We start from the raw sequence: 23,567 nt of genomic DNA on the forward strand, positions 1-23,567 counted from the left end.
GGTGGCACAACAGTGCTCAGTCTCCTTTATTATTATTATTGTTATTCTTTCTTTATATCTAGTATGTATATAAGAGGACCATAGTGAATTCCAGATACTAGAGATACAAATCATCATCTCACCTGGCAATTATGCAGTGATTACAATTCCCAAAACACATGAAATTATAAATATAATACTAAAACTTAGGCTAGCTTCTATAATTACCTTTTTTTAAGAAATTGCAGTCTCGGGGCCAGAGAGATAGCACAGCGGCATTTGCCTTGCAAGCAGCCGACCCAGGATCTAAGGTGGTTGGTTTGAATTCCGGCATCCCATATGGTCCCCCATGCCTGCCAGGAGCTATTTCTGAGCAGACAGCCAGGAGTAACCCCTGAGCACCACTGGGTGTGGCCCAAAAGCCAAAAAAAAAAAAAAAGAAATTGCAGTCTCACAAAAAGTTATCATTAGTGAATATGGACAGTTTTATAACACACTGCATACATCATTTATATGAGAATTCAGGTAGTGATGTCATAGTCATAACTTTACAAAAGAGAAAAGATCAAATTCATGTCTGAAAAGTACATCACATCTTCTGCCTTAATGCTTCTTTCAGTTTTATCTTGACTCATATTTATAAAGGTTCTCGAAGACCATTAACCATTTGATCAGCTAAACATGAAAATAAACTTTGATAATTTTATGCTTCTGCAGGATTACAATTTTTCATTATTTACATCAGCAGTATAATTTTTATATACCAGTAACAGTATTTTATGCTACTTGAAAAATTCAAAATGGGCCCGGAGAGATAGCACAGCGGCGTTTGCCTTGCAAGCAGCTGATCCAGGACCAAAGGTAGTTGGTTCGAATCCCGGTGTCCCATATGGTCCCCCGTGCCTGCCAGGAGCTATTTCTGAGCAGACAGCCAAGAGTAAGCCCTAAGCACCGCCGGGTGTGACCCAAAAACCAAAAAAGAAAAATTCAAAATGGATCACAGATCCCTTATATGAAGTTTTCAGAGAACATTGAAAAGCAGCATGAAGAATGGATATAATTTTATGTCAAACTGAGAATCTGATGATGTATAAAACAATAGGAAGAAATAGAAATCTAGAAAAGCAGTGATAGGAAAAGGCTTGATTTTTTAGAATGAAGGGTAGGGAAAGATTCAAGCTGCATGTACTGTTACCTGTTACTATAAGTAACTTCCATATGAGGCTCTGTCAAACAACAAAGTATATAGTCTTTGGCCCCATAGATCTCTGTTTATTTGGGAAGGCCTATATATGAACAGATAATTATAATATGGTGGTTTTGAATAGATTTAGGTTTGGAGGCATATAAAAGATAATCTTAACATAGCACTTTTCTTTTACTTTCTCTTACTCATCTTTAAGATTTGACCTTAAGTTAACTTCTAGAAAGGTCATCCATGCATTACATGGGATGTGAGTGCTGGGTTGTTGTATGCATAATATTTCTCCATTTTTACTAAGTAGAATTATTTTACTTTTCTTTTTAAAAAGTATATTTTAATAAATAAAAAATAAAAATAGTATTATATTTCTTTTACCGAAAGGTTGGGAAATGATGAGCATATATTACTTTATCATTTATTTGTTCACTTAATTAACAAATCTTTATTAATTGTTTGTAGTCCCTGAACATCCCAGGCTATTTCATGCCTTTGTGACTGCACAGTTGTTTTCACTGTTTAGATAGAATGCTCAGGCATAGGACTTCTGGCAGTAAGGCTATGGAGGTGAACAGACATGGTGAGACTGCCCTGAAGGGCCTATTGGGATCTATAATTGAACAAAAGAATTGAGCACAATGCATTATGAGTTTGGTCAGTATTATTATAGGGAGTGCAGGAGCATTTAATGGATGTATTATAATCTTCTCTCTGGGATTAAGAAGCCTGTCAGGAGGAAGCATTTAAAATAAGACTAAAACATTACAAGAAGGAGTTAGCTTGGTGAATGTTACAGGATAGAGACCTTAGGTAAGAAAAACAGTGCAATAAAGAATCTTTCTGTCATGATGGACTATATAAAATGCAGCAAACTTTTTTCTAAGAACAACTGAAATACTGTATTCAAGATCCCAGAGCAAAATTGATGAAACATGAACAAGACCCTATGAAAAGAAGGAAAGCAGAGAAATGAACTAGAGCTTTGACTGCTTTTGCCCTATGGCTTTACCACTTAGAGGAGGCAGCTGTGCATTATACTTTTTATAGCCTCGCATGGATATTAATATAAAAATGAGGCTCCTATAATTCCCTAGTGCTCTGCATTGACACTCTGAAAGATTGCAATGAAGAATAGGGTAAAACAGAGGTAAATGAGCTCTTACCTGGTTGCAGCCTTGCTTTAAATCATGACCCAGGAAATTTTCAAATCAAATAATTTGAGTATTTTGTTTTGGCTAGCATTGGCAAGCTCCTTATAGAAGCAAATTAAGGTGCTTTCTGAAAAAATTATTATTATAGATCTGAAATTATAATTTCCCAATGTAATTTTCAGAATATAAAGGTTTTCAGTCTCACAAGGACACAGGAAAATATAAATCAAGAACCAGCTGAAACTGTAGGTAATAGAAATAGAACTGCAAGTGTCCCGGGTATTAAAATATATTGGCTAGGTACAGTATTTTTCACTCTATAAGACACACCTGACCATTAGACTCACATGGTTTTTAGATGTTCTCCTCCCCTGCACTCCAAGCGTCAGCTCCAGGGAGCATTCACTCCATAAGATGCACCTTTGGGGGGAAAAGTGCGTTTTATGGCACACAAAAAATACGGTATTTTATTCTTTTTAAATGTTTTTCTTTTTTTGGTGCTATGATTGAATTCAGGGCTTCACCTGTGCAAGACAAGTGATCTTCTGCTGCATTAAATCATATGCAGGTTTTTCAACTGGAATTTTTGATAACAAGGAAGCTCAGAAGTACACAAAGATGAGGTAGAGGAGAGGTCAGGAAATACATACGATACAAGTAAAGGCCTAATACGTGTTTAAATGGAAATTCTTAAGGAAAAAAGGTGAGAATATTGTAAGCAATATATGAAGCTCTGGTAGCTAAAAAATTTTCAGAAAAAGATGTAAAACAATGAACTACAGCTCAGAAAGCACACATGACCTGAATAGATTAATCTTAAAATTTTATTTACTTGGGGCTGACTCAAAGCACAGCAGTAGGGCATTTGCCTTGCATGCGGCTGACCCAGGATGGACCTGGTTTGATCCCCCGGTGTCCCATATGGTCACCCAAGCTACGAGCAATTTCTGAGTGCATAGCCAGGAGTAATCCCTGAGCATCACCAGGGGTGGCCCAAAAACCAAAAAAATACTTCTTTTCAGTTACATTTAGTATTTACGTAAGGGTAATAAGAGGAATAAGATCTTGTATACACAAATAATTGAGGTAAACGTTAATTTCAACATTATTTTAACAGCCAAAAAATTGAAGCAGACCATATATCTATCATCTTTAAAGCAGATTAACAAAATATAAATATACATTAAATTTTTTGAACTTAGAACAGAATTCAAGTTTTGATACATATTAAAACACAAGAACCCTAAAAGCATGTTCAATGAAATAAGCCAGCCTCCAAAAATTTCCATTCATATGATATTCCAAGTATATGAAATGTTTTGAATAGACAAATCTACAGGTGGTTTAGGGATCGATACCATTTCTTTTGACGTAATGAAATATTCTAAAATTTGGTGATAATTGCACAACTTTAATTTACTAAGAAAATGATTGTGCAAAAAAAAAAAGAAGACGAAAATAACTGTGCAACTTATTTAAATGGTGGCAATATTATGGTATGTGAAGTACATTTTAGTTAAAAGGAGTGGGAAAGTGACAGAGAAATGAAGGCATGATCCCTGACTAAAGAGCAACGAGTTTGCCATGAGCATAGCCAGGTATGGCCCCCAAAACACACAAAAAACAAAACAGAAAAAGCCCACATCAGATTTATATTCACAGAATACAGAAACCAAGGAGAAGAATCTTAAAGGCTTTTGGCAAAGCTGAGTAAGGCTTTGGAATTTTCCTCAAAGGAGCATAAATATAGTGCCAGATGATTTCTCAACAGGAATAATATACTAAAAGGAAATAAGTACCAACCCTGAATTTCACCCAACTAAAATATCTTTTAAGGATAAAGTTAAGGGGCTGGAGCGATAGCACAGCGGTAGGCTGTTTCCCTTGCATGCAGATGACCGGGGAAGGACCTGGGTTCAATCCCCAGCATCCCATAAGAATCCCTGAGTGCCCGGGGTGTGTCCCCACCTCCCCAAAGGATGAATTGAGGGTCTGAACGAAGCTCAGTGGTGGAGCATATGATATGTTTTTTAGTCCCTGTGTTAAATCCCTGGAGTAAGAGAGGAGAAAGGGGAACTTGTCTCAGAAAAGATTTTTTTTTTCTCAAAAAAATGCTTAACATAAAATGATCTTTGGTGGCTGACCAGAAATATAAAAAATAAATAATATAAATATTATTTTGAATAATTAATAATATAAATATTATTTTTGAATTTTGAAGTGGTATATATACACTAGTTTTATATATATATATATATATATATATATATATATGTACTAGTTATATGCTCAGAGCAGTGGGTATATATTTTCATCAAAAGTTTTGTTCATACAAGAATGCTTGTAACAGTACCTCTAATAAGACCTGCTACTATTTAATATCTGTCACAGTCGTATATAATCATATATACCCTGTAGCCATATAACAATTTAACCTGCAACAATATAAGTGATAGTCATAAATATATTAAAGGAAAATTAGCCAAATACAAAATACTGCTTGATCTATGGTACCATTTACGTTGAAGTATGAAAGAGTGGTGAAATAGATATTAGCAAGGATAGGAAATAGAAACTCTTAAGCACTATTGGTACTACTGTGGTTGATGCAGTAACTATGGAAAATTATATAGAGATTGTTAAGTTTATATACTCACTTTTATTGTAACCCTCAGAAAAATAGAAAATAGTACTACCATGTGATCTGAAAATCCCACTTCTCATTTATATTCATATATATATATATATTCTGGGTATATAATTATTTTAAAATGTTTAAATTGTGCCACCATGAGACACAGTTAGTTACAAAGTTGTTCATACAATGTCCAATGCCCATCTCTTCACCAGTGCACATTTCCCATCACAGGTGACCCCAGTTTCCCTCCTACCTTACCCCCTGCCTTCCTCTATTGGGGGGGGGGCACACCCAGTCGTGCTCATGCATTACTCCTGGCTGTGATCTCAGAAATCACTCCTGTCAGCTCGGGGGATTATATGGGATACTGAGGATTGAACCTGGGTCAGCTGCAGCTAAGGCAAATACCCTACCAGCTGTACTATTTCTCTGCCCCAGTGGCAGATCCCCCCACCTTTCTCTTTCTATCTTTCTATTTCTCTCCCCTTTATCTTTTTTTTTATTTTATTTTATTGAAACTATTGTGATTTACAAAGTCCTTCATAGTTGAATTTCATATATACAGTTAGTCAAGGCCATTTCCACCACCAATGTTGACGTCCCTCCACCAATGATCCAGGAGTGCTTCCTATACCACCACCCTTTGCCCCTGCACTGCCAGTAATAATAGGCCCATTTAAGTTTAGATTGTTAAAGTTAAGTCTCTTGATTCTATTGTTGTTGACTTTGGCTTGGATATTTAGTTCTGTTCTTATTTTTTTTTTTCTTTCTCCATCAGTGCATCTGAAAGCACTTGGCTTCTGGCCCCCAACCTTTCTTTTTTCCTTTCTTCTTGGTTTTATAGAAAATTGCAGAAATATGAGGTAAAATAATCTATATTCCAAGGTTGTGTGTGTTGTGTGTGTGTGTGTGTGTGTGTGTGTGTGTGTGTGTGTGTGTGTGTGTGTGTGTAACTCAGGGTGTCATGGATTATCTTCTGTTCTGGTTTCATCTCACTGTTAGGTGGCAATGCAGAGATCATTTCCCTGTAACCAAGTTGTTATTGTTTCCAAGTTATCAGGCTATCACTCTGGAGCAAGTCAGTGGCAGGGCAGCATTAGGCCCTTCAGAGGTAGAAATCTGATTCCTGGTATAAGTTGAAGAAAACCTTACTGCTTTCATAGGTGGGATCCAAGGTTCAGGGGTGAATGGCCATTGCCCAGTTGTCTTAAAACTAAGCTAAGTCAGTATGACAAATGTTCAGGGTGAAAGGCCCCACTGCAATATAAAACCTATTAGATAGATGTATGTTTCCATACATAAGATTTTCCCATTTTAATGTGCCCTTGCAAAAAGGAACAAAGCCACATGATACTACTGGTTCACCTGGGGGTAAAAATAAGCTGAACAAACCTTATAAGCTGGTTTTAACATCAACTCAGAACCCATCCGTTTTTTTTTTTGTTTGTTTGTTTCTTTTAAACGCTGATTGTAATACTGTTGCTGAAGGGGAATCATGTATATCAGCACCCAGTTCTTGTCAGAGTGATCATATCTGACTATCATTGTCATAGTGGCTCTTTTTCTGCCCTATCTGCACTCCCCAGCTCTATGGCAAGCCTCCTATGTGGACCAGTCTTCCTATACAGTTTCTTTATCCACTCATCTCTTCTAAGACATTTAGGTTATTTCCAAATTCTGGCTATTGTGAATAGTGCTGCAATGAATGCAAGAGAACAGATGCTTTTTCTGCATTGCATTTTTGGGTACCTGGGAGTAGTATTGTTATACAGGTCATACAGGAGCTCAATATCTACTTTTTTGAGGAATGTCTTGGACTGGGAGGATTAACATCATTAAAATGGCAATACTTCTGAAAGTGTTTTATAGATTCAGCACAGTCCCTCTAAGGATACCTATGACATATTTTTTATTTTATTTTATTTTATTTATTTTTTTTTTATTTTTTTTTTTTTGGTTTTTCAGGCCATACCCTCTTGACGCTCAGGGGTTACTCCTGGCTAGGTGTTCAGAAATTGCCCCTGGCCTGGGGAGACCATCTGGGACTCCTGGGGGATTGAACCAAGGTCCTTTCTTGGCTAGCACTTGCAAGGCAGACACCTTCTAGCACCACTTCGTCGGCCCCTTATGACATATTTAAAAAAATATATAGATCAAACACTTTTGAAATTTTATGGGGCAATAAACATCCATGAATAGCTAAAGCAGGGGCCGGGTAGGTGGCGCTGGAGGTAAGGTGTCTGCCTTGCAAGCGCTAGCCAAGGAAGGACCGCGGTTCGATCCCCCGGCGTCCCATATGGTCCCCCCAAGCCAGGGGCGATTTCTGAGCACATAGCCAGGAGTAACCCCTGAGCATCAAACGGGTGTGGCCCAAAAACCAAAAAAAAAAAAAAATAGCTAAAGCAATCCTTGGGAAGAAGATGGAAGGATTCTCTTTCTCCAACTTCAGACTGTCCTATAAAGTAGCTTGGTTTTGGAATAAGGACAGAGCCTCAGATCAGTGGAATAAACTGGGATATCCTGAGACAAATAATCCAGTATATGATTAATTTATCTTTAATAAAGGAGCAAGAAATACGAAGTAGAGCAAAGAAAGCATCTTCAACAAGTGGTGTTGGGAAAACTAGTCAACTACTTGCAAAAAAATGAATCTGTACCTTTTATTAACACTGTGCACAAAAGTCAAATCAAAATGGGTTAAAGCTCAGGTTTAGACCTGAAACCATAAGGTACATAGAGGGAAACCTAGGCAGAACTCTCCATGACATTTAAACGAAAGGAATCTTCAAGGGTGAAACATCACTGACCAAGCAAGCAGAAGCAAAGTTAAGCAAATAGGACTACATTAAACTAAGAAACTTCTGCACCTCAAAGAAAATAGTGACAAGATACAAAGACTGTGATGGATTTGGAGAAACTATTCACCCAATAGCAGTCTGGTAAGAGGGCATTAATATCTAAGATTTATAAGGAACTGTTAGAACTTAAGAGAATATTTAACCCCCTTAAGACAATCTTGAAGAGTTTCATAATTCCTTGTTCATTGCAACATTGATCGATTACAACATCTTAGATATAAAAGCAAGAAGATATACAACACCCTAAAGTGTTTCAATGGATGAATGAAGGTGTGCTCTATGTGTGTATATGTATAAATATATATATTTATATATGTATAAATAGAACATTAATCAGCCACAAGAAAAAGGAAATCCTGTCATCAATAACAGTATAGATCTTAAGGATATTATTTTAAGTCAAACAGTAAGTCAGACAGAGAAAGACAAAGTTACTGTATGTTACTACTTATATATAAAAACTCAAAACGTCATACTCAAAAACAGAATAGAATCACAATTACCAGAGGATAAGGGAAATAAGGAGAAATTGATCAGAGGCTACAGACTTACAGTTATGAGATGAATAGTTCTGAGGTTCCATTATACATCATGATTATAGTTAGTGATGCTGTAATTTATTCTTGAAAGTTCTAAGAGAGCAGATCTTATCTATTCTTTCAAAAAATAAAAAGTAATAATGTGATGGAGATGTTAACTAACAGTGCTGATAATTATTTTGCCGTAGATAAGTATATAAAATCAATACTTTGTATGTTTTATATTTACTCCATGTTATATATCATTTAGTCTCAATAAAACTAAGAAAATCAAGCTAGCAGTTATAGGAGCAGTGGTATCTTAGAATCACTGCATGCCCAGACATTCAAGTTCTTTTATAGCTTTATTGTATTTGAAAATTCACCATGATTTATACCTCTGTATACTTTTATAATAATGTACACTTGTATAATGAATGCATTATACTTAAATATTTTTAAAAGTGAATATCATAGTAAATCTCAGTACTGAATATATAAAACTAGCATTTATACCTGGAAGGAAATTAAAGTATTTTGGACATGGAAAGTATAAAATTAAGAAATTTCAAAGTTATATAATACTGGTATTTAGCCTCTAAATTAGTAATGTCTTTGCCCTCTAAAATCATTTTAAAAGGAATTTCAGCCATAATGTGAGTATTTAGGTAGATGAAAAGTCACATTTTCTTTGCATTAAAAATGCCTTTGAGATAATATTTTAGACCTTTTGTCTCTTGCCACTCCCCATATTGCTTGGTCTGTTTCTAAACACCACTCAATTTAGCAATATCCCTTGAGAAGTATATGGCACTTAATGTGTATTGTTCCCTAGAGGATCACGAAAGAAAGAAAATGCAAATTTTCTCTTGGGATAAAATAGAAAATTAATTGAAGAGTTCATAATTTAAGTTATAGTTAACATTGGAATAAAATCAAGCCACAATATTTTTATATTAACTACTATGTCTTTTAAGTTTAAATATCAGCTCTTACTGGCAGAGCTTTTGCTTTTTTTAATGCAGCAGCTTATATGGTTTATATTTATATTTTCATCTAGTTGATTTATATACAGTGATAGGTGTTTAATTCCTATTTTATGCATTATCTTCTTACTCTTTCTTTACTTGCTTCAGATTTATCATCAGTCGGCTTTTAATTCCATATTAGGATTTTGAAAGAAATACTCCCAACAAAACATGAATTGTATTTTTGTTATAGTGATTCTACTGCATGGATTACAAGCACTCTATCTCCATGCTTGGATAAACTCCATCAAAAGCACATTATCCTCCTACTTCTGTGGCCAGCTGCCTAATTGTATCTGCTGTAACCACACGCTGTTGGAACATGATACCAGTGAAGAACAGAAATGATAAATTACTCCCTGCAGGTGATAGCAATAATGATAATTTTTAATTTCCTTCTTTCTCATAAGGTCTAGTCAGATCTTATTTCATTGACTGCCATCCTGTTACATACACACATGATTATTTCTCTTTAAAGAAATACTCATCACACCAGAATACGAGACAAAGTAATTCATTTTTACTCCTAGTCATTGTTCTCCCAAATGAGTATGTGTAAAATGAACTGCATCTACCTTTTCTAGCTGAAATAAATACTGTGTGCCTTAAGACAAACGTTTTAAAATAAGTCAAGTTCATAGAAGCTAGAATTTATTTTCTATGCTTTTTTGGAAATTCACCAAAAAGAGATTTTTTTAAGATGCACCTATATTATTTTTTTTTGTTTTTCAAAATAATTCTGGGGAATTTTCATCAAATTATCCCCAAAAAAGGTACCTTTATGTATATTTTCCTTTCATGCTGCTTTCTTCTTTTGTAGTTACCATGCATTCTTCTTTCTCAAAGTCTAGGAACTGTATAGTTAAATTTTTTCTGATAGTGTTATAATTTAGTGGGTTTTTCACTGTGACCCTGCCCTTTCAGATTAGTTCAGCTATTATACATGTTTAAGTTTAATGCTTATTTTATTTCCTTAGCAATTCTTTTGCCTCTGACAAGAACAAAAAAGAAATTTGTTCTTTCTAGATTATCTGATCTTTTTCAAGAACATGTCAAGTTGTGCTCAAGAGATAGTTGAGTTGCATTGCCTGTTATTCCTTGTTTTCCAAGTACTGTAGTAGTTTTTTTTTTTTTTTTTTTTTTTTTTTTTTTTGTGGTTTTTGGGTCACACCCGGCAGTGCTCAGGGGTTTTTCCTGGCTCTGTGCTCAGAAACTGCTCCTGGCAGGCACGGGGGACCATATGGGACGCCGGGATTCGAACCGATGACCTTCTGCATGAAAGGTAAACGCCTTACCTCCATGCCATCTCTCCGGCCCCAGTAGTAGTTATTTTTATATTTGAATGATTTCAGTGGGAATGGGGAGGTTCTTTGGAAGTAACTTCTGAGAGATAATAGAGGTAGCTTGTCAATGTGAAAGTAATATGATAATGAAACTGTAAATAATAGCATATTTATGGTTTTTCAACAAAGTAGCTTTCTCCAAATCAACTGTTATTTACAGTGTCTTTGAAGAATAAAAACACTAATCATAGTTCAATTTGTGCATAAGTTTACATTTTTATTTTCTCTTTAAATTTTTTAACGTTTCTCTTTAATTTTTAATTTTTAAAAAGCCTTTTTGCATTAAGTGACATTGTAGGCCTTGTTTGTGGTTTAATAAGTGTTATTTTATCAGAATGCCTTCTGATTTTTATGGGCAAGAATCTTCTTTCTTGTGATGTAATACCTTATGTTGACTAGTCTCTGTGGTTTTTATCACTGGTGAATTTTCCACTAGCTTTTCATGCCTCTGTTTAATGTAAGTGATGGAACTGATACTGGAATAAAGTATGACCCATTAATTGAACACTACAAAATACATGCATTTTCTAGTTATCTTTGCCCTAAGTTTCTGCCATATGCTCTTAAGTACAATTTTATCATTCATTTCTTTCCCATATTATTTTTGATGCTTATAAACCATTTGTATTTGGTTGTCTTTACTACCCAGTATTTTTTTTTTCATGATATGACATTAAAACTATCTTACTGTAGGGTTAGCTTCTTTAGTTTTTTTATTTTTTGTTTTTTTGGTGGCAGGTGCCTCTCCAGCATCACTCAGGAAGGAACCTGGGGGACTAATCCTCACAGTTGGGTCCTGGTGCTGTTCAGTCCCAGTGGTGCTTGTGGTTGTCAGGATCACACCGGGCAATGCTGGGTGATGTTACAAGGCAGTGCAGTATTTGTCCAGAGGTGCCTGTGCATGTACAGTATGAACCCCTAACCACTGACCACTTTCTCCTTTGTTTTTGAAAAAAGATATATTTCACCATTTTTTTTCTATTTTCCTTTGTTGCTCTGACTGGGTTACATACACTTCTGTTAGGCTTGTGGGCCTGTACAGTTCTTGTGATGCTATTACATACTTTTAGCTTTTTGGATCAAGTTTAGTATATAGGTACCTGGTATAGAATGTGTGGCTTTATGCCTTAATAGCAAATAGGCACTCTACTCTTGAGCTATCCTCAAAGTCTCTCTTTTGTTTTGGTTTTGGTTTGGGGGCTACATCCAGCTGCACTTAGCTTTACTCCTGGCTGTGCTTTCAAAAATCACTCCTGGCAGGCTTGTGGGATCACATGGGATGCTGGGGATTGAACCTGGGTCTGTCCTGCGTTGGCTGCTTGCAAGACAAACGCCCTACCTCTGTGCTATCACTCCAGTCTGTTTTCTTTCTCCTTCCTTCCTTCCTTCCTTCCTTCCTTCCTTCCTTCCTTCCTTCCTTCCTTCCTTCTTCCCTCCCTCCTTCCCTCCCTTCCTTCCTTCCTCCCTCCCTCCTTCCCTCCCTCCCTCTCACTCCCTCCCTCTCTCCCTTTCTTTCTTTCTTTCTTTCTTTCTTTCTTTCTTTCTTTCTTTCTTTCTTTCTTTCTTTCTTTCTTTCTTTCTTTCTTTCTTTCTTTCTTTCTTTTCTTTCTTTCCTTTTTCTCTCTTTTCTTTCTTTTCTTCTTTCTTTCTTTCTTTCTTTCTTTCTTTCTTTCTTTCTTCTCTTCCTTCCTTTCTCTTCCTTCCTTCCTTCCTTCCGTCCTTTCCTTTTCTTCCCTTCCCTTTCTTTCTCCTTCCCTCCTTCCTCCTTCCTTCCTTCCTTCCTTCCTTCCTTCCTTCCTTCCTTCCTTCCTTCCTTAATAGTAAGAACTTTTATAAATCTGAATCATTGTTTCCATGAAAGGTATTACTAGCTTCCCAGGACATTTTTTCCACTTTATTTGTGTAATATAAACTATATGTAATTTATATATCATGTGTAACTTGAAGAATAATTATAAAGTGAACTCCCGTCCATGAATCCCACTTACCTTTAAGGCACATGCTTTTTATGCAGAATACCAGGTTTGATCCCCAGTACAGAATGTATCTCTTTTTAGAGGGGTCCTACACCCTGAGGTGCTCAGGAGGTCATATGAGAAGTTGGGATTGAACCCAACTACATGTAAGGCAAACACTTTATCTGTTGTGCTGTCACTCCAGCCCCGCAGCATATTCTCTTGAGTGACACTGGGAGTGACCACAAAACACAGAGCTTGAAGTAGTCCCCAAATACCACCATGTGTGCCCCTCAAACAAAAAATGAAAACAACAAAAAATAGTATATAATATATAATAGTATATAATAGCTGTCATATATATAGGTATACATATGTATAATAAATAGTATGTGTCCATAGTATGCTTATTGCCTTTTCACTTCACAATGTACTGTAGTATTTTTCCAGTTCAACTCTTATTTACAGATTACTTTTGTTGGTTAAATGGAACTTTATAATATGGAGACACTGATTTATTATTGGTCACATATTGATTAAAGTTTGAGTTAAACTTGGCTTTTCTTTTTTATTTTAATTTGGAGGCTCACACCCAGCAATGCTCGGGGCTTTCTTCTGACTCTGTGTTCTGGGGTCACTCTCAAAGGATCATATAGAGTGCCAGTGATTGAACCTAGATTGGCCACTTGCCAGGCATATTCCCTGCCCAGTGTACTATCTTTCTGGCTCTGTATTCATCTTCCATGGCTAAACCTTTGCAAGCATACTTAGTAGTTTCCATAGTATACTTTTTTTGAAACTGACTCAGAATGTACATAATATAGATGCTTTGAATAAATAACATGCACTTGCCGAGCAGAAAGTAAACATAAGTGCAGTTTGGTACAATTGTACACAGAATCTCTAACTCAGCACTAAAGATAACATTACCAGCAACCCAGGAATCCAACATGTAGCCCTTTCCAGTTTCTACTTGTATTCACAAGTATTACACTTCCAACTACTAGTTTAAATTTTGTTAATTTTTCTCTGTGTGTTAGGAATCTGATCTCTTTACTGTTTCATATTTAGAATCTCTTTAATAGAAATATTTTACCTCTCAGTATGCCTTGTACTTTTCCCACTTATTATGAATACTGTCATTAAAAACATTTCCCCCTGGAGCCAGAGAGATAGCTCAATGGGTAATGGGTATGGTGCTTGTCTTGTACATTGCCAACTTTGAACCCCAGCATCCCATATGGTCCCCAAAATCTGCCAAGAGTGATTCCTGAGTGCAAAGCTAGGAGTAACTCCCAAGCATCATTGGGTGTGGCCCCCCAAAGAGCGAACTTTTATATGGTGCTTTTATTTATTTTTATTAAGTAGATGAAATTTACTTTCATCTGCTTTTGTTGGTGTGGCTGTGAGAAGCCAAGATATTATACATATTAGGCCTATGTTCTACCATTCAGCCATATATATTATTAATTCTTGTTATGTTTTTTTATTCATTTGCTTTTTTATACAAATTTATTGGTTTTATTTATTTATTGTTTTCTTTTTTTTTCTTTTTTTTCTTTTTTTGGTTTTGGGTCACACCCGGCAGCACTCAGAAGTTACTCCTGGTGCTATGCTCAGAAATTGCCCCTGGCAGGCTCAGGGGACCATATGGGATGCCAGGATTCAAACCACCATCCTTCAGCATGAAAGGCAAACGCCTTACCTCCATGCTATCTCTCTGGCCCCTATTTATTGTTTTCTTAATAATTTATAGTAATGGGTTGGGCCCGGAGAGATAGCACAGTGGCGTTTGCCTTGCAAGCAGCCGATCCAGGACCAAAGGTGGTTGGTTCGAATCCCGGTGTCCCATGTGGTCCCCCGTGCCTTCCAGGAGCTATTTCTGAGCAGACAGCCAGGAGTAACCCCTGAGCAACGCCGGGTGTGGCCCAAAAACCAAAATAATAATAATAATAATAATAATAATAATTTATAGTAATGGGGCTAGAGCTGTGGCGCAAGCTGTAAGGCTTCTATCTGCCTTGCATGTGCTGGACGGACCACGTCCCCTAATCCAGGAGCGATTTCTGAGTGCATAGCCAATAGCCAGCAGTAACCCCTGAGCATTACTGGGTGTGGCTGAAAAACCAAAAAATAAATTTATAATAATGCACAATAATTTAGTGACAAAGTAAAATAACAGTGTGTATTTATAAAAAATCACAGTATTCTCAGATTTGTTCTTTGAATTTTGATTCTAAAATTTTAATTTTATTAAATTTATGCCTTGTACATAATGCCTTAAAGGCCTTTTCATGTTAAAGTTTTATAACACATTTTCATGACCACCCATGATTCCAAGTGCATACATGGAAGAAAACCCCATTAAATTATGTTACAACTTTATCATAAGTAGTTAAAAATACATTTAGGGAATTCAGAAGGAAAGGTTGCCTTTCATCTTTACCATAGTATCTGTTATTTCGTTTTATTTTTCATAATTTTGAATATTTAGGATTTACTTCTGGTATTTTTTTTTTTATCTGAATGACTACCTTTAAACTATTCTAACCCAAGTCTCTTGGCAATGGATTCCTGTTTTTTTCCTTCATTTGAAATATCTTTATTTTGCCTTAATTCCTAAAGGATATTTTTACTGGATATAGAATCTAAAAAAATTTTCTGCTCCAAATGACTGCACTCGAATGATATGCATGTTGTTAGATTATAGGTTTCTGAGGATCTTATTTCTGTCTTTTCTTTAGTTTTTTAAAAGGGATTATCTTTTCTGTCATTCAATTCACTGGTACTTTTTTCTGTCATCTCTATTCTGCAATTAATGTCAGGGAATGTTTTGCTTTGTTTGTATGTTTCAGTTGTGTATTTTAGTTCTGAAATTTCCATTTTTTTATAGTTGGTTCCCCTGCTGAGAATTGTTATCTTTTGGTTTGTTTCAGTGTGTTTTCTGTTCATTTTTTTTTTTTTTACCTCATTACCAATATAGTTATCACTTCTGCTCTAATGTCTTTGAGAACATCAGCATCTGGGTCATCTCAGAGTTGACACACTTTTTTTTTTCTCTTGAGATTTGCCATAATTCCCTGGTTCCTATTTTAAGTGATTTTGGATTGTATGTTGGACATAATGCATATTTTGATGTGTGGATTTCTTACTGTATTATATTTATCTGGAAAATGCTCTTGTTTGGTGTTAGCTCCCTTTATCAAAATAAATTGTAAATGGTTTAGTTCTCATTTCTGTTTTCTGACCCATTTTACTGCTGTTTGAGTTTCATTTGTACTGTATATTTTAGGAGTTAATCTAAAATATTTTAAGCCTGCATATAATTACTTAAGTCTTTGCATACTGCTTTTGTTTTTTTCCCAAACATTGTATTCAGGAGTTAATTCTTAAACTTGTGCCAGTGATTCAGATTTTAGTTCAGGTGTCTCAAGTTTTGCTGTATTGGTTTGGGTCTAGCCTGATCTATATATAGTTCAAGGGTTAGATTTGAGACATCTTAGAATACTTAGAATTAGAGGTTCCCTTCTCTAGAACTCTCCTCATATAAATATATATATATATATTTTTTTTTGGGGGGGGGGGGGTCACACCCAGCAGCACTCAGGAGTTACTCCTGTTCTACGCTCAGAAATCACTCCTGGCAGGCTCAGGGGACCATATGGGATTCTGGGATTCAAACCACCGTCCTTCTGCATGCAAGGCAAATGCTCCACTTCCATGCTATCTCTCTGGCCCCTCCCCTCAGTATTTGTCACGCACACTCCTTTGTATTTTTGTATAGTAGGGGGAGAGTGTTATTTTTTATTTGTTTTAGGTGTATACCTGTCAGTGTTCAGAAATTACTTCTGGCTCAGGAATCACTCCTAGGGGGACCAAATAAGGGGATAAAGTACGGGTAGACTGTATGCTAGGCAAACACACTACCAGCTCTGCTGTTTATTTATTTATTTATTTATTTACTTGTTTATTTACTATAAGTGTATTTAGTCAGGAATTTAATGAAGTATATTGACTATGTCATAAGACTAGTTGAATTTTAGAGACTGAAGATGAAAAAATATAACTAAATTTTATATTTAGAACCTGCTTAGGTAATAAACTTGTTCTGAATAATGAGCATAAAGTTACAGGGATATGTTCCTTTTTTAATTTTATAGGGTGTGGTATTAGAATTGTGTATAATGTATGTATTTACTCACACATATGTTAGGCTAAGCAATATTCAGGGCACTAAAATGTTGATGAATGAGGAGGCATACACAAGTTGAAGAAATGTTGTTATTTTTGGAGATACACCCAGTTAGTAGTCTGTAAAAGGTAATTGGAAATGAACTAACCAAGTTATATATTTAGAAAAATCCTGATTAACTACATGGTTTTCTTTGATAACTATAGCTGAGTACTGTATTATATTCTGTTGGACATAATTACAGTGCTCTAGTTTTATCTTGGTATTAACAGTATGGTGAATCTGAATTATATATTGAACTGGGTTTGGATCTAATCCATGTTAATCTTGCAGATTAATAAAATTTTGCTTTCTCAATAAAATTAATTTAGTATGAATATAATAATAAAAATCTAATTAGTTTTATAGTGATTTTTTTGGCCACACCCAGTAGTGCTCAGGAGTTCCTTGAGCACCACTAGGAGTGACCCTGAGCTGGTGTGGTCTCCAAACTAGAGACAAACTAAAAATGCTGCCCTACCCATGATTGTGGTTGTGTCATTTTCTGTTTTGTGCAGTTCTCTGGTTACTTGATTAGAGGTAGAGGGTTGAAGATAGCCTCACTCATACAGTAGCTTCTCTGTGAGAGTTTCGATTAGTCAGATTTAATCTTAGCCATCTCACTTTCTGTGTAGTGTCCTCTTTTAATTACCTATTATGATTATTCCTTTAATAGAACAGATTGATTAATTTGATTAGCCTTACCCATGTTAGCAGGGTGTTTGTGTGGAGAACAACCAAATAACATTACTTTTACCTCTGACAGTTTTCCCAGGAAAATAGCATGACCTGTAATTTTGCAAAGTGTATGATATTTGAAAAGATTTTTTAATTTGCCATGTTTAAAAAAACTGAATAATTAGTTGATTTTTCCACATAATTAATAGTTATTTACTTTTTTTAAATAAACAGGCACTTGCGGGCTACTTCGATATATATTTTGAGAAGAATTGCCATAACAGGGTAAGTTACCTAAAGTTGTCTACCAAAAATTAATTGTATGAAATACACTGTAGTTTATTTTAGTGCCCCAAAGGTGTTTGAGCATGAGCATTTTGTTGTTGTAAGCAACTGGAGCTTTTATTTGATGTATTAGATTAATGTACCATGATATTAAAAATCTTGTAGTTCATCAGATACTTTTGAACTCTACCAATACAGGTTGTGTTCTCCACGGGCCCCCAGAGTACCAAAACACACTGGAAACAAACAATATTTCTATTGGAAAAGCCATTTTCAGTAAAAGCAGGTGAGAAAAGAATGACAAAGGGGGTGGAGATATTCTGAAGTGAGCAATATTCATTCATTCTATAATTTTTAATGTGCCTGTTAAATTTGAAGCAATGTAAACATGTGTTTTTAAGATGTAAAGATGTTTCCAGAGTTTATCATTTACCGTATTTTCTGGCGTATAAGACGGCCCCTAATTTTGCAGTTAAAACATAGGTTTAGGCCTATATTTGCTGTATCAGACAGAACGTTCCTGTCTGCAACTGTATGTACCACAGTGAGCCAACAACCTTTGCAACAAGCAAAGGTTCAAAAGTTATATATACTGTCATAGACTTCCTCTCTGACTCTGGCCAATCTGAGCAGGCTTTTTACAGTGTAGATTCAGGTCCAGAACATTGTCTAATTTGCATGCATCAAAAGCCTGCTTGGATTGGCTGAGTTAGAGAGGCGGTCCGAGCAGCCTTGCAGTGATTGGTGCAGGATCGAGTTGGAAAATTCGTTTTGTGGCAATATTCAGACAATTTTTGTTTAGTGGCATATTGAAACATTTTTTGGGATATACTGGGCGTATAAGAGAACCCCCGATTTTCGGTTGACTTTTTTTTTGTTTCCAAAGTCGTCTTATACGCCGGAAAATACGGTACATAAGTTTTAAATAGCATGTCATTCATTAAATAACTAAAATGGTTTTTTCTTTCTCTCTTTTTATTGGAGAGTGTGTATGCAGTGGTTTTGTTTTTAAATTTGGGCCATACCTGACATCACCCAGTGCTCACTCCTGTTGGACTAACAGAACCATGATGGGGATATAAGCTGTTTTTTTTGAAAACTGAAGAAACTATAGCAGGATGTTAAGATTTGACAAAGTGAAGGTTCCCATATATGTTTGAAGTATTGTTACTATATATATATATATGTATATATATATGTTTAAAACATTTCATAAAGTTCTCATATAGTTTTTAATTAAGATGATGCATTAATTGACTATAGTAGAAGCAAATAAACACGAGTAAATTAGCACTTTTTAGTATTTTTTTATTTTGAAGTAACAAAGGCTAAGAAATTACATACTATGAAAATATTGGGACCAGAGAGATAGCACAGCAGTAAGGCACTTGCCTTGCATTCAGGACGGTGGTTTGAATCCTGGCATCTGATATGGTCCCCCCGAGCCTGCTGGGGCGATTTCTGAGCATAGAGCCACGAGTAACCCCTGAGTGCTGCCGGATGTGACCCCCCAAAAAAAGAAAAAGAAAAAAAGAAAATATATTAAAAGGCATTATTTTCTCTTTCTCAGAAAACGCCAACGTGGCAAAAGTAAAGTGAGACCAGCCTGAATGATTCATTTTTATCCCCATTCTTTCTTGTTTTTTTTTATATAGCTCTGGTATTTAAGATGTTTGTAAACCTAAGAAATTGTTGATATTTTTTCTTTCCTGTTACATTTCTGTTTCTTAATGCTAAAAATTTAGAGAAAGTACTAATTCATTTCTGATTTACTCATATATTCAAGGTATCATTAGATGATACGGGTGAGAGCACAAGATGAACATAGATGAGAATCACATAAATAGTGACAGTGATATGAGAGTAGAAGGTCTGTCCTTGGACAGGGGAACCACAGAAAGGAAACAAGGTTGAATAAGCCACAGTCAAAGGTCAAGAAAAACTCCCTCACATAAGTATAGGACTTGAAGTTCCAGAAAATATATTTAGAAAAATAATAATGTGGGGCCGGAGAGATAGCATGGAGGTAGGGCATTTGCCTTGCATGCAGAAGGACAGTGTTTTGAATCCCGGCATCCCATATGGTCCCCCGAGCCTGCCAGGAGTGATTTCTGAGCGTAGAGCCAGGAGTAACCCCTGAGTGCTGCCAGGTGTGACCCAAAAATATAAAAAAAAAAAAAAAAAAAAGAAGGAAAGGGAAGGGAAGGGAAGGAAAAAGGAAAGGGAAGGAAAGGAAAAAGGAAAGGGAAGAAAAGGAAAAAGAAAAGGAAAGGAGAGGAGAGGAGAGGAGGGGAGGGAGGGAGGGAGGGAGGGAGGGAGGAAGGAAGGAAGGAAGGAAGGAAGGAAGGAAGGAAGGAAGGAAGGAAGGAAGGAAGGAAGGAAGGAAGGAAGGAAGGAAGGAAGGTAATGCTCAGATTATTTTTACAATAGATTAAAATAGTGAGGAGTAGATGGGAGTATTCAGTGATTTGCACTGGCAGTATTCAGCACTTTTTTTTAATAATACTTTATTCTTCAAAATTACAAACATGTTTGCAGTTGAGACTCAGTCATAAAAAGAACAGCCCCCTTTACCTATGCAACATTTCCAGCCCCAATGCACCCCTCTTTTTCCTGCCTCACCCTCTTCCTGTATTTGAAACAGGTTTTGTACTTCTCTCACTCATGACCATTGTTATGATAGGTTTTAGTATAGTTATTTCTCTAAACTGCACTCACCACCCTTTGTGGTGAGCTTCATATCATGAGCTGGTCCTTCTAGTCCTCAACTCTATCGTCTTTGGGCATTATTATAATAATGTATTTTATTTTTCTTAAAACCCATAGATGACTGAGACTATTCAGTGTCTATCTCTCTCCTTCTGACTTATTTCACTCAGCATAACAGTTTCCATGTCCATCCTTGTATAGGACAATTTCATGACTTCATCTTTTCTGAAGGCTGTATTCCATTGTGTAGATGTACCACAGTTTCTTTAGCCACTCATCTGTTGTCAGGCTTCTGGGCTGTTTCCAGATTCTGGCTATTATAAATAGCGCTACAATGAATATAGGTGTGCAGAGGCATTTTTGTGTTGTGTTTTTGTGTTCCTAGGGTATATTTTAGGATGGTATAGCTGGATCATATGGGAGCTCAATTTCCATATTGTTTTCCATAAAGGCTGGACTAGACGGCATTTCCACCAACAGTGAATGAGATCTTCTTTCTCTCCACATCCCTGCCAACACTGTTGGTTCTTGTTTTTTGTGATGTGTGCCAGTATCTGTGATGTGACATGGTACCTCATTGTTTTGATTTTCATCTCCCTGATGATCAGTGATGTGGAATGTTTTTATGTACCTTTTGGCCATTTGTATTTCTTCTTCGAAAAAAATTGCCTGCTAGTTTCTTCTGCCCATTTTATGATGGGATTACATTTTCTTTTCTTTTTTTGTTTTTGTTTTTGTTTTTGGGTCACACTCAGCACGCTCAGGGGTTACTCCTGGCTCTATGCTCTGAAATTGCCCCTGGCAGGCACAGGGGACCTTATGGGATACCAGGATTCGAACCACTGTCCTTCTGCATGGAAGGCAAACGCCTTACCTCCATGCTATCTCGCTGGCCCCAGATTTTATTTTCTTGTTAGGTTCTGTCAGTACCTAGTTTATCTTAGATATTAGCCCCTTATCTGTTGGGTATTAGGTGAACAATTTCTGTGGGTTGCCTTTGTGTCTTAGTCACTATTATAAGTATCAGCACTTATTTTTAACTCTGTGTTTAGTTAACACCCTGATAGTTCTCTGAGGACCATATACAGTGCCAGGGATTGAACCTGGGTCAACCATTTGCAAGGAAAGCACCTTAACCCCTATGCTTCCTTAACTCACAGTTTTTAGAGAAACTTGAAATTTCTGAAGTGAATGACAAGAATATATCTATATTCTTCACATGAATTAGGAAAGGGAAACATGGAGGCCGGAGCAATAGCACAGTGGCTGACCCAGGGTAGACCTGGGTTCAATCCCAGGCCTATATGGTCCCCTGAGCCAGGAACAATTTCTGAGCTCATAGCCAGGATTAAACACAGAGCATCACTGGGTGTAGCCCAAAACAAAACAAAACAAAACAAAAAGGCGGGGGAAGGAAACAGGACAGAATAACTTGAAAATCTTCATCAGAGATATGTACCAATATACTTGAGTATAAACTGACCCAAGATAAGCTGACCCCTCTAATTTTACCCTAAAAACTTGGAAAATTTAGTGACTTGAGTATAAACTGAGGTGGGAAATGCAGCAGCCACTGGTAAATTTCAAAAATAAAAATATATACCCAAAATAATTACAGTAATTGAGGAATCAGTAGGTTAAATGCTTTTCAATATTTATTGCAAAAGAAAAACTGTAAACTAGCAACAATAACTTTAAAACTTTAAAATAAAGAAAACCGTAACTTAACAGCTAATCAAGCTAAATCACAAAGGTTAAAATCCTTCAAAACTGGATTCCTCCTCCTCCTCATCAGTTTGTCCAAACAGAGCTTCTGCTGTATCTGATGTGAGGGTATTAGCATACACATTGCCACCATCACTGAGTTCGCAGATTTCATCATCAATGCTGTTGATCTCATACAAAGCGCAGAATATTGTGGGTTAAATAGTTCAGTGGCATACAGTTCAGTTCAGCTGCCTGCCCATCTCTTCAGCTCAGCCCGACTTGTGGACTGAGCTGAAGTACTGCCCCCTCCAGCAGACGGCTAAAGACGACTGGAGACTATGTGCATTTGATAACCTGTATGACCTGAGTATAAGCTGAGTTCAGGTTTTTTTTAGTACAGATATTGTGCTGGAAAAACTTGGCTTATACTTGAGTATATACGGTAAGCTGAATATAATCAAATGACATTTTCAGAGTGTTAAACTGTCACCCTAGATTCTATAACTAGAATAAATTTGTTTCAATATGAAGACTAAATTAAAACATACACAAAAAAATTTTTCTGAAATAATTTTTCACCAGCAGACCAATCGTGTTTAACAAGTTTTAAACAAGTACTTTTAGTAGATAAGTTTTACCAGGTGTATACTTGAGTCTAAACAATGGACTATAAATGTCTGATATAGTTGTATATGCAATTGCTTAGGAAAGTATTTGGGGGAAGGTGATTACACTCAATTTTGTTCAGGGTTTACTCCTGATTCTCCCATCAAGAATCACTCCTTAAAGGGTAAAGACGACCCTGTTGAATATCAGAGATCAAAACTGGTCAACTGCATGCAAATTAAGTGCTCTGCTCATTGTACTAGTCCTCAAAAGTCTTTACTTTTTAATTTTCTTTAATGATAAATTGATGAAACCAAATAATGATGTAGGCTTCAAAGCCTCTGAAGAAAAAAAATGAGTATTAATAACAAAGAAATTAAGGAGAAAGTTGAAGTTATTGTGAAATTCTTATACTGTACATGAAACTAGTTTATATTTAACTATGGTAAACAGATTATGTACTTTGTAACTCCCCACGCAGCAGCTAATATTTTTTTTTGGTTTGGAGCCATAGCCATGGGTGGTGCTCAGGGCTTACACCTGGCCATGTGCTAGATAGAGTTCAGGGGGAACAGTAGGTTGCTGAGGATTGAACCCAGATCAACTGCATGCAAGGCAAGTGCACTATCTGCTGTGTATCCTTCAAGGAAAAGTCTTTGTGAATAGAAAATTTCTCATAC

The 23,567-nt window shown here is 36.2% G+C and overlaps 1 protein-coding gene across 3 annotated transcripts in view; it reads left to right on the forward strand.

Annotated features, from left to right (window-relative positions):
• The window catches only part of PRMT3 (protein arginine methyltransferase 3), a 130,692-nt gene that overhangs the window by 96,537 nt on the left and 10,588 nt on the right, over window positions 1-23,567 (forward strand). For all 3 annotated transcript variants that reach the window (XM_049781032.1, XM_049781033.1, XM_049781034.1), the window contains 2 exons: window positions 17,815-17,865; window positions 18,064-18,151. In XM_049781032.1, coding sequence (XP_049636989.1) covers window positions 17,815-17,865; window positions 18,064-18,151 — 139 coding nt within the window. The remainder of the gene's footprint in view (window positions 1-17,814; window positions 17,866-18,063; window positions 18,152-23,567) is intronic.

The sequence above is a fragment of the Suncus etruscus genome, chromosome 9 (assembly GCF_024139225.1).
Source record: "Suncus etruscus isolate mSunEtr1 chromosome 9, mSunEtr1.pri.cur, whole genome shotgun sequence".
Classification (NCBI taxonomy): Eukaryota; Metazoa; Chordata; class Mammalia; order Eulipotyphla; family Soricidae; genus Suncus; species Suncus etruscus.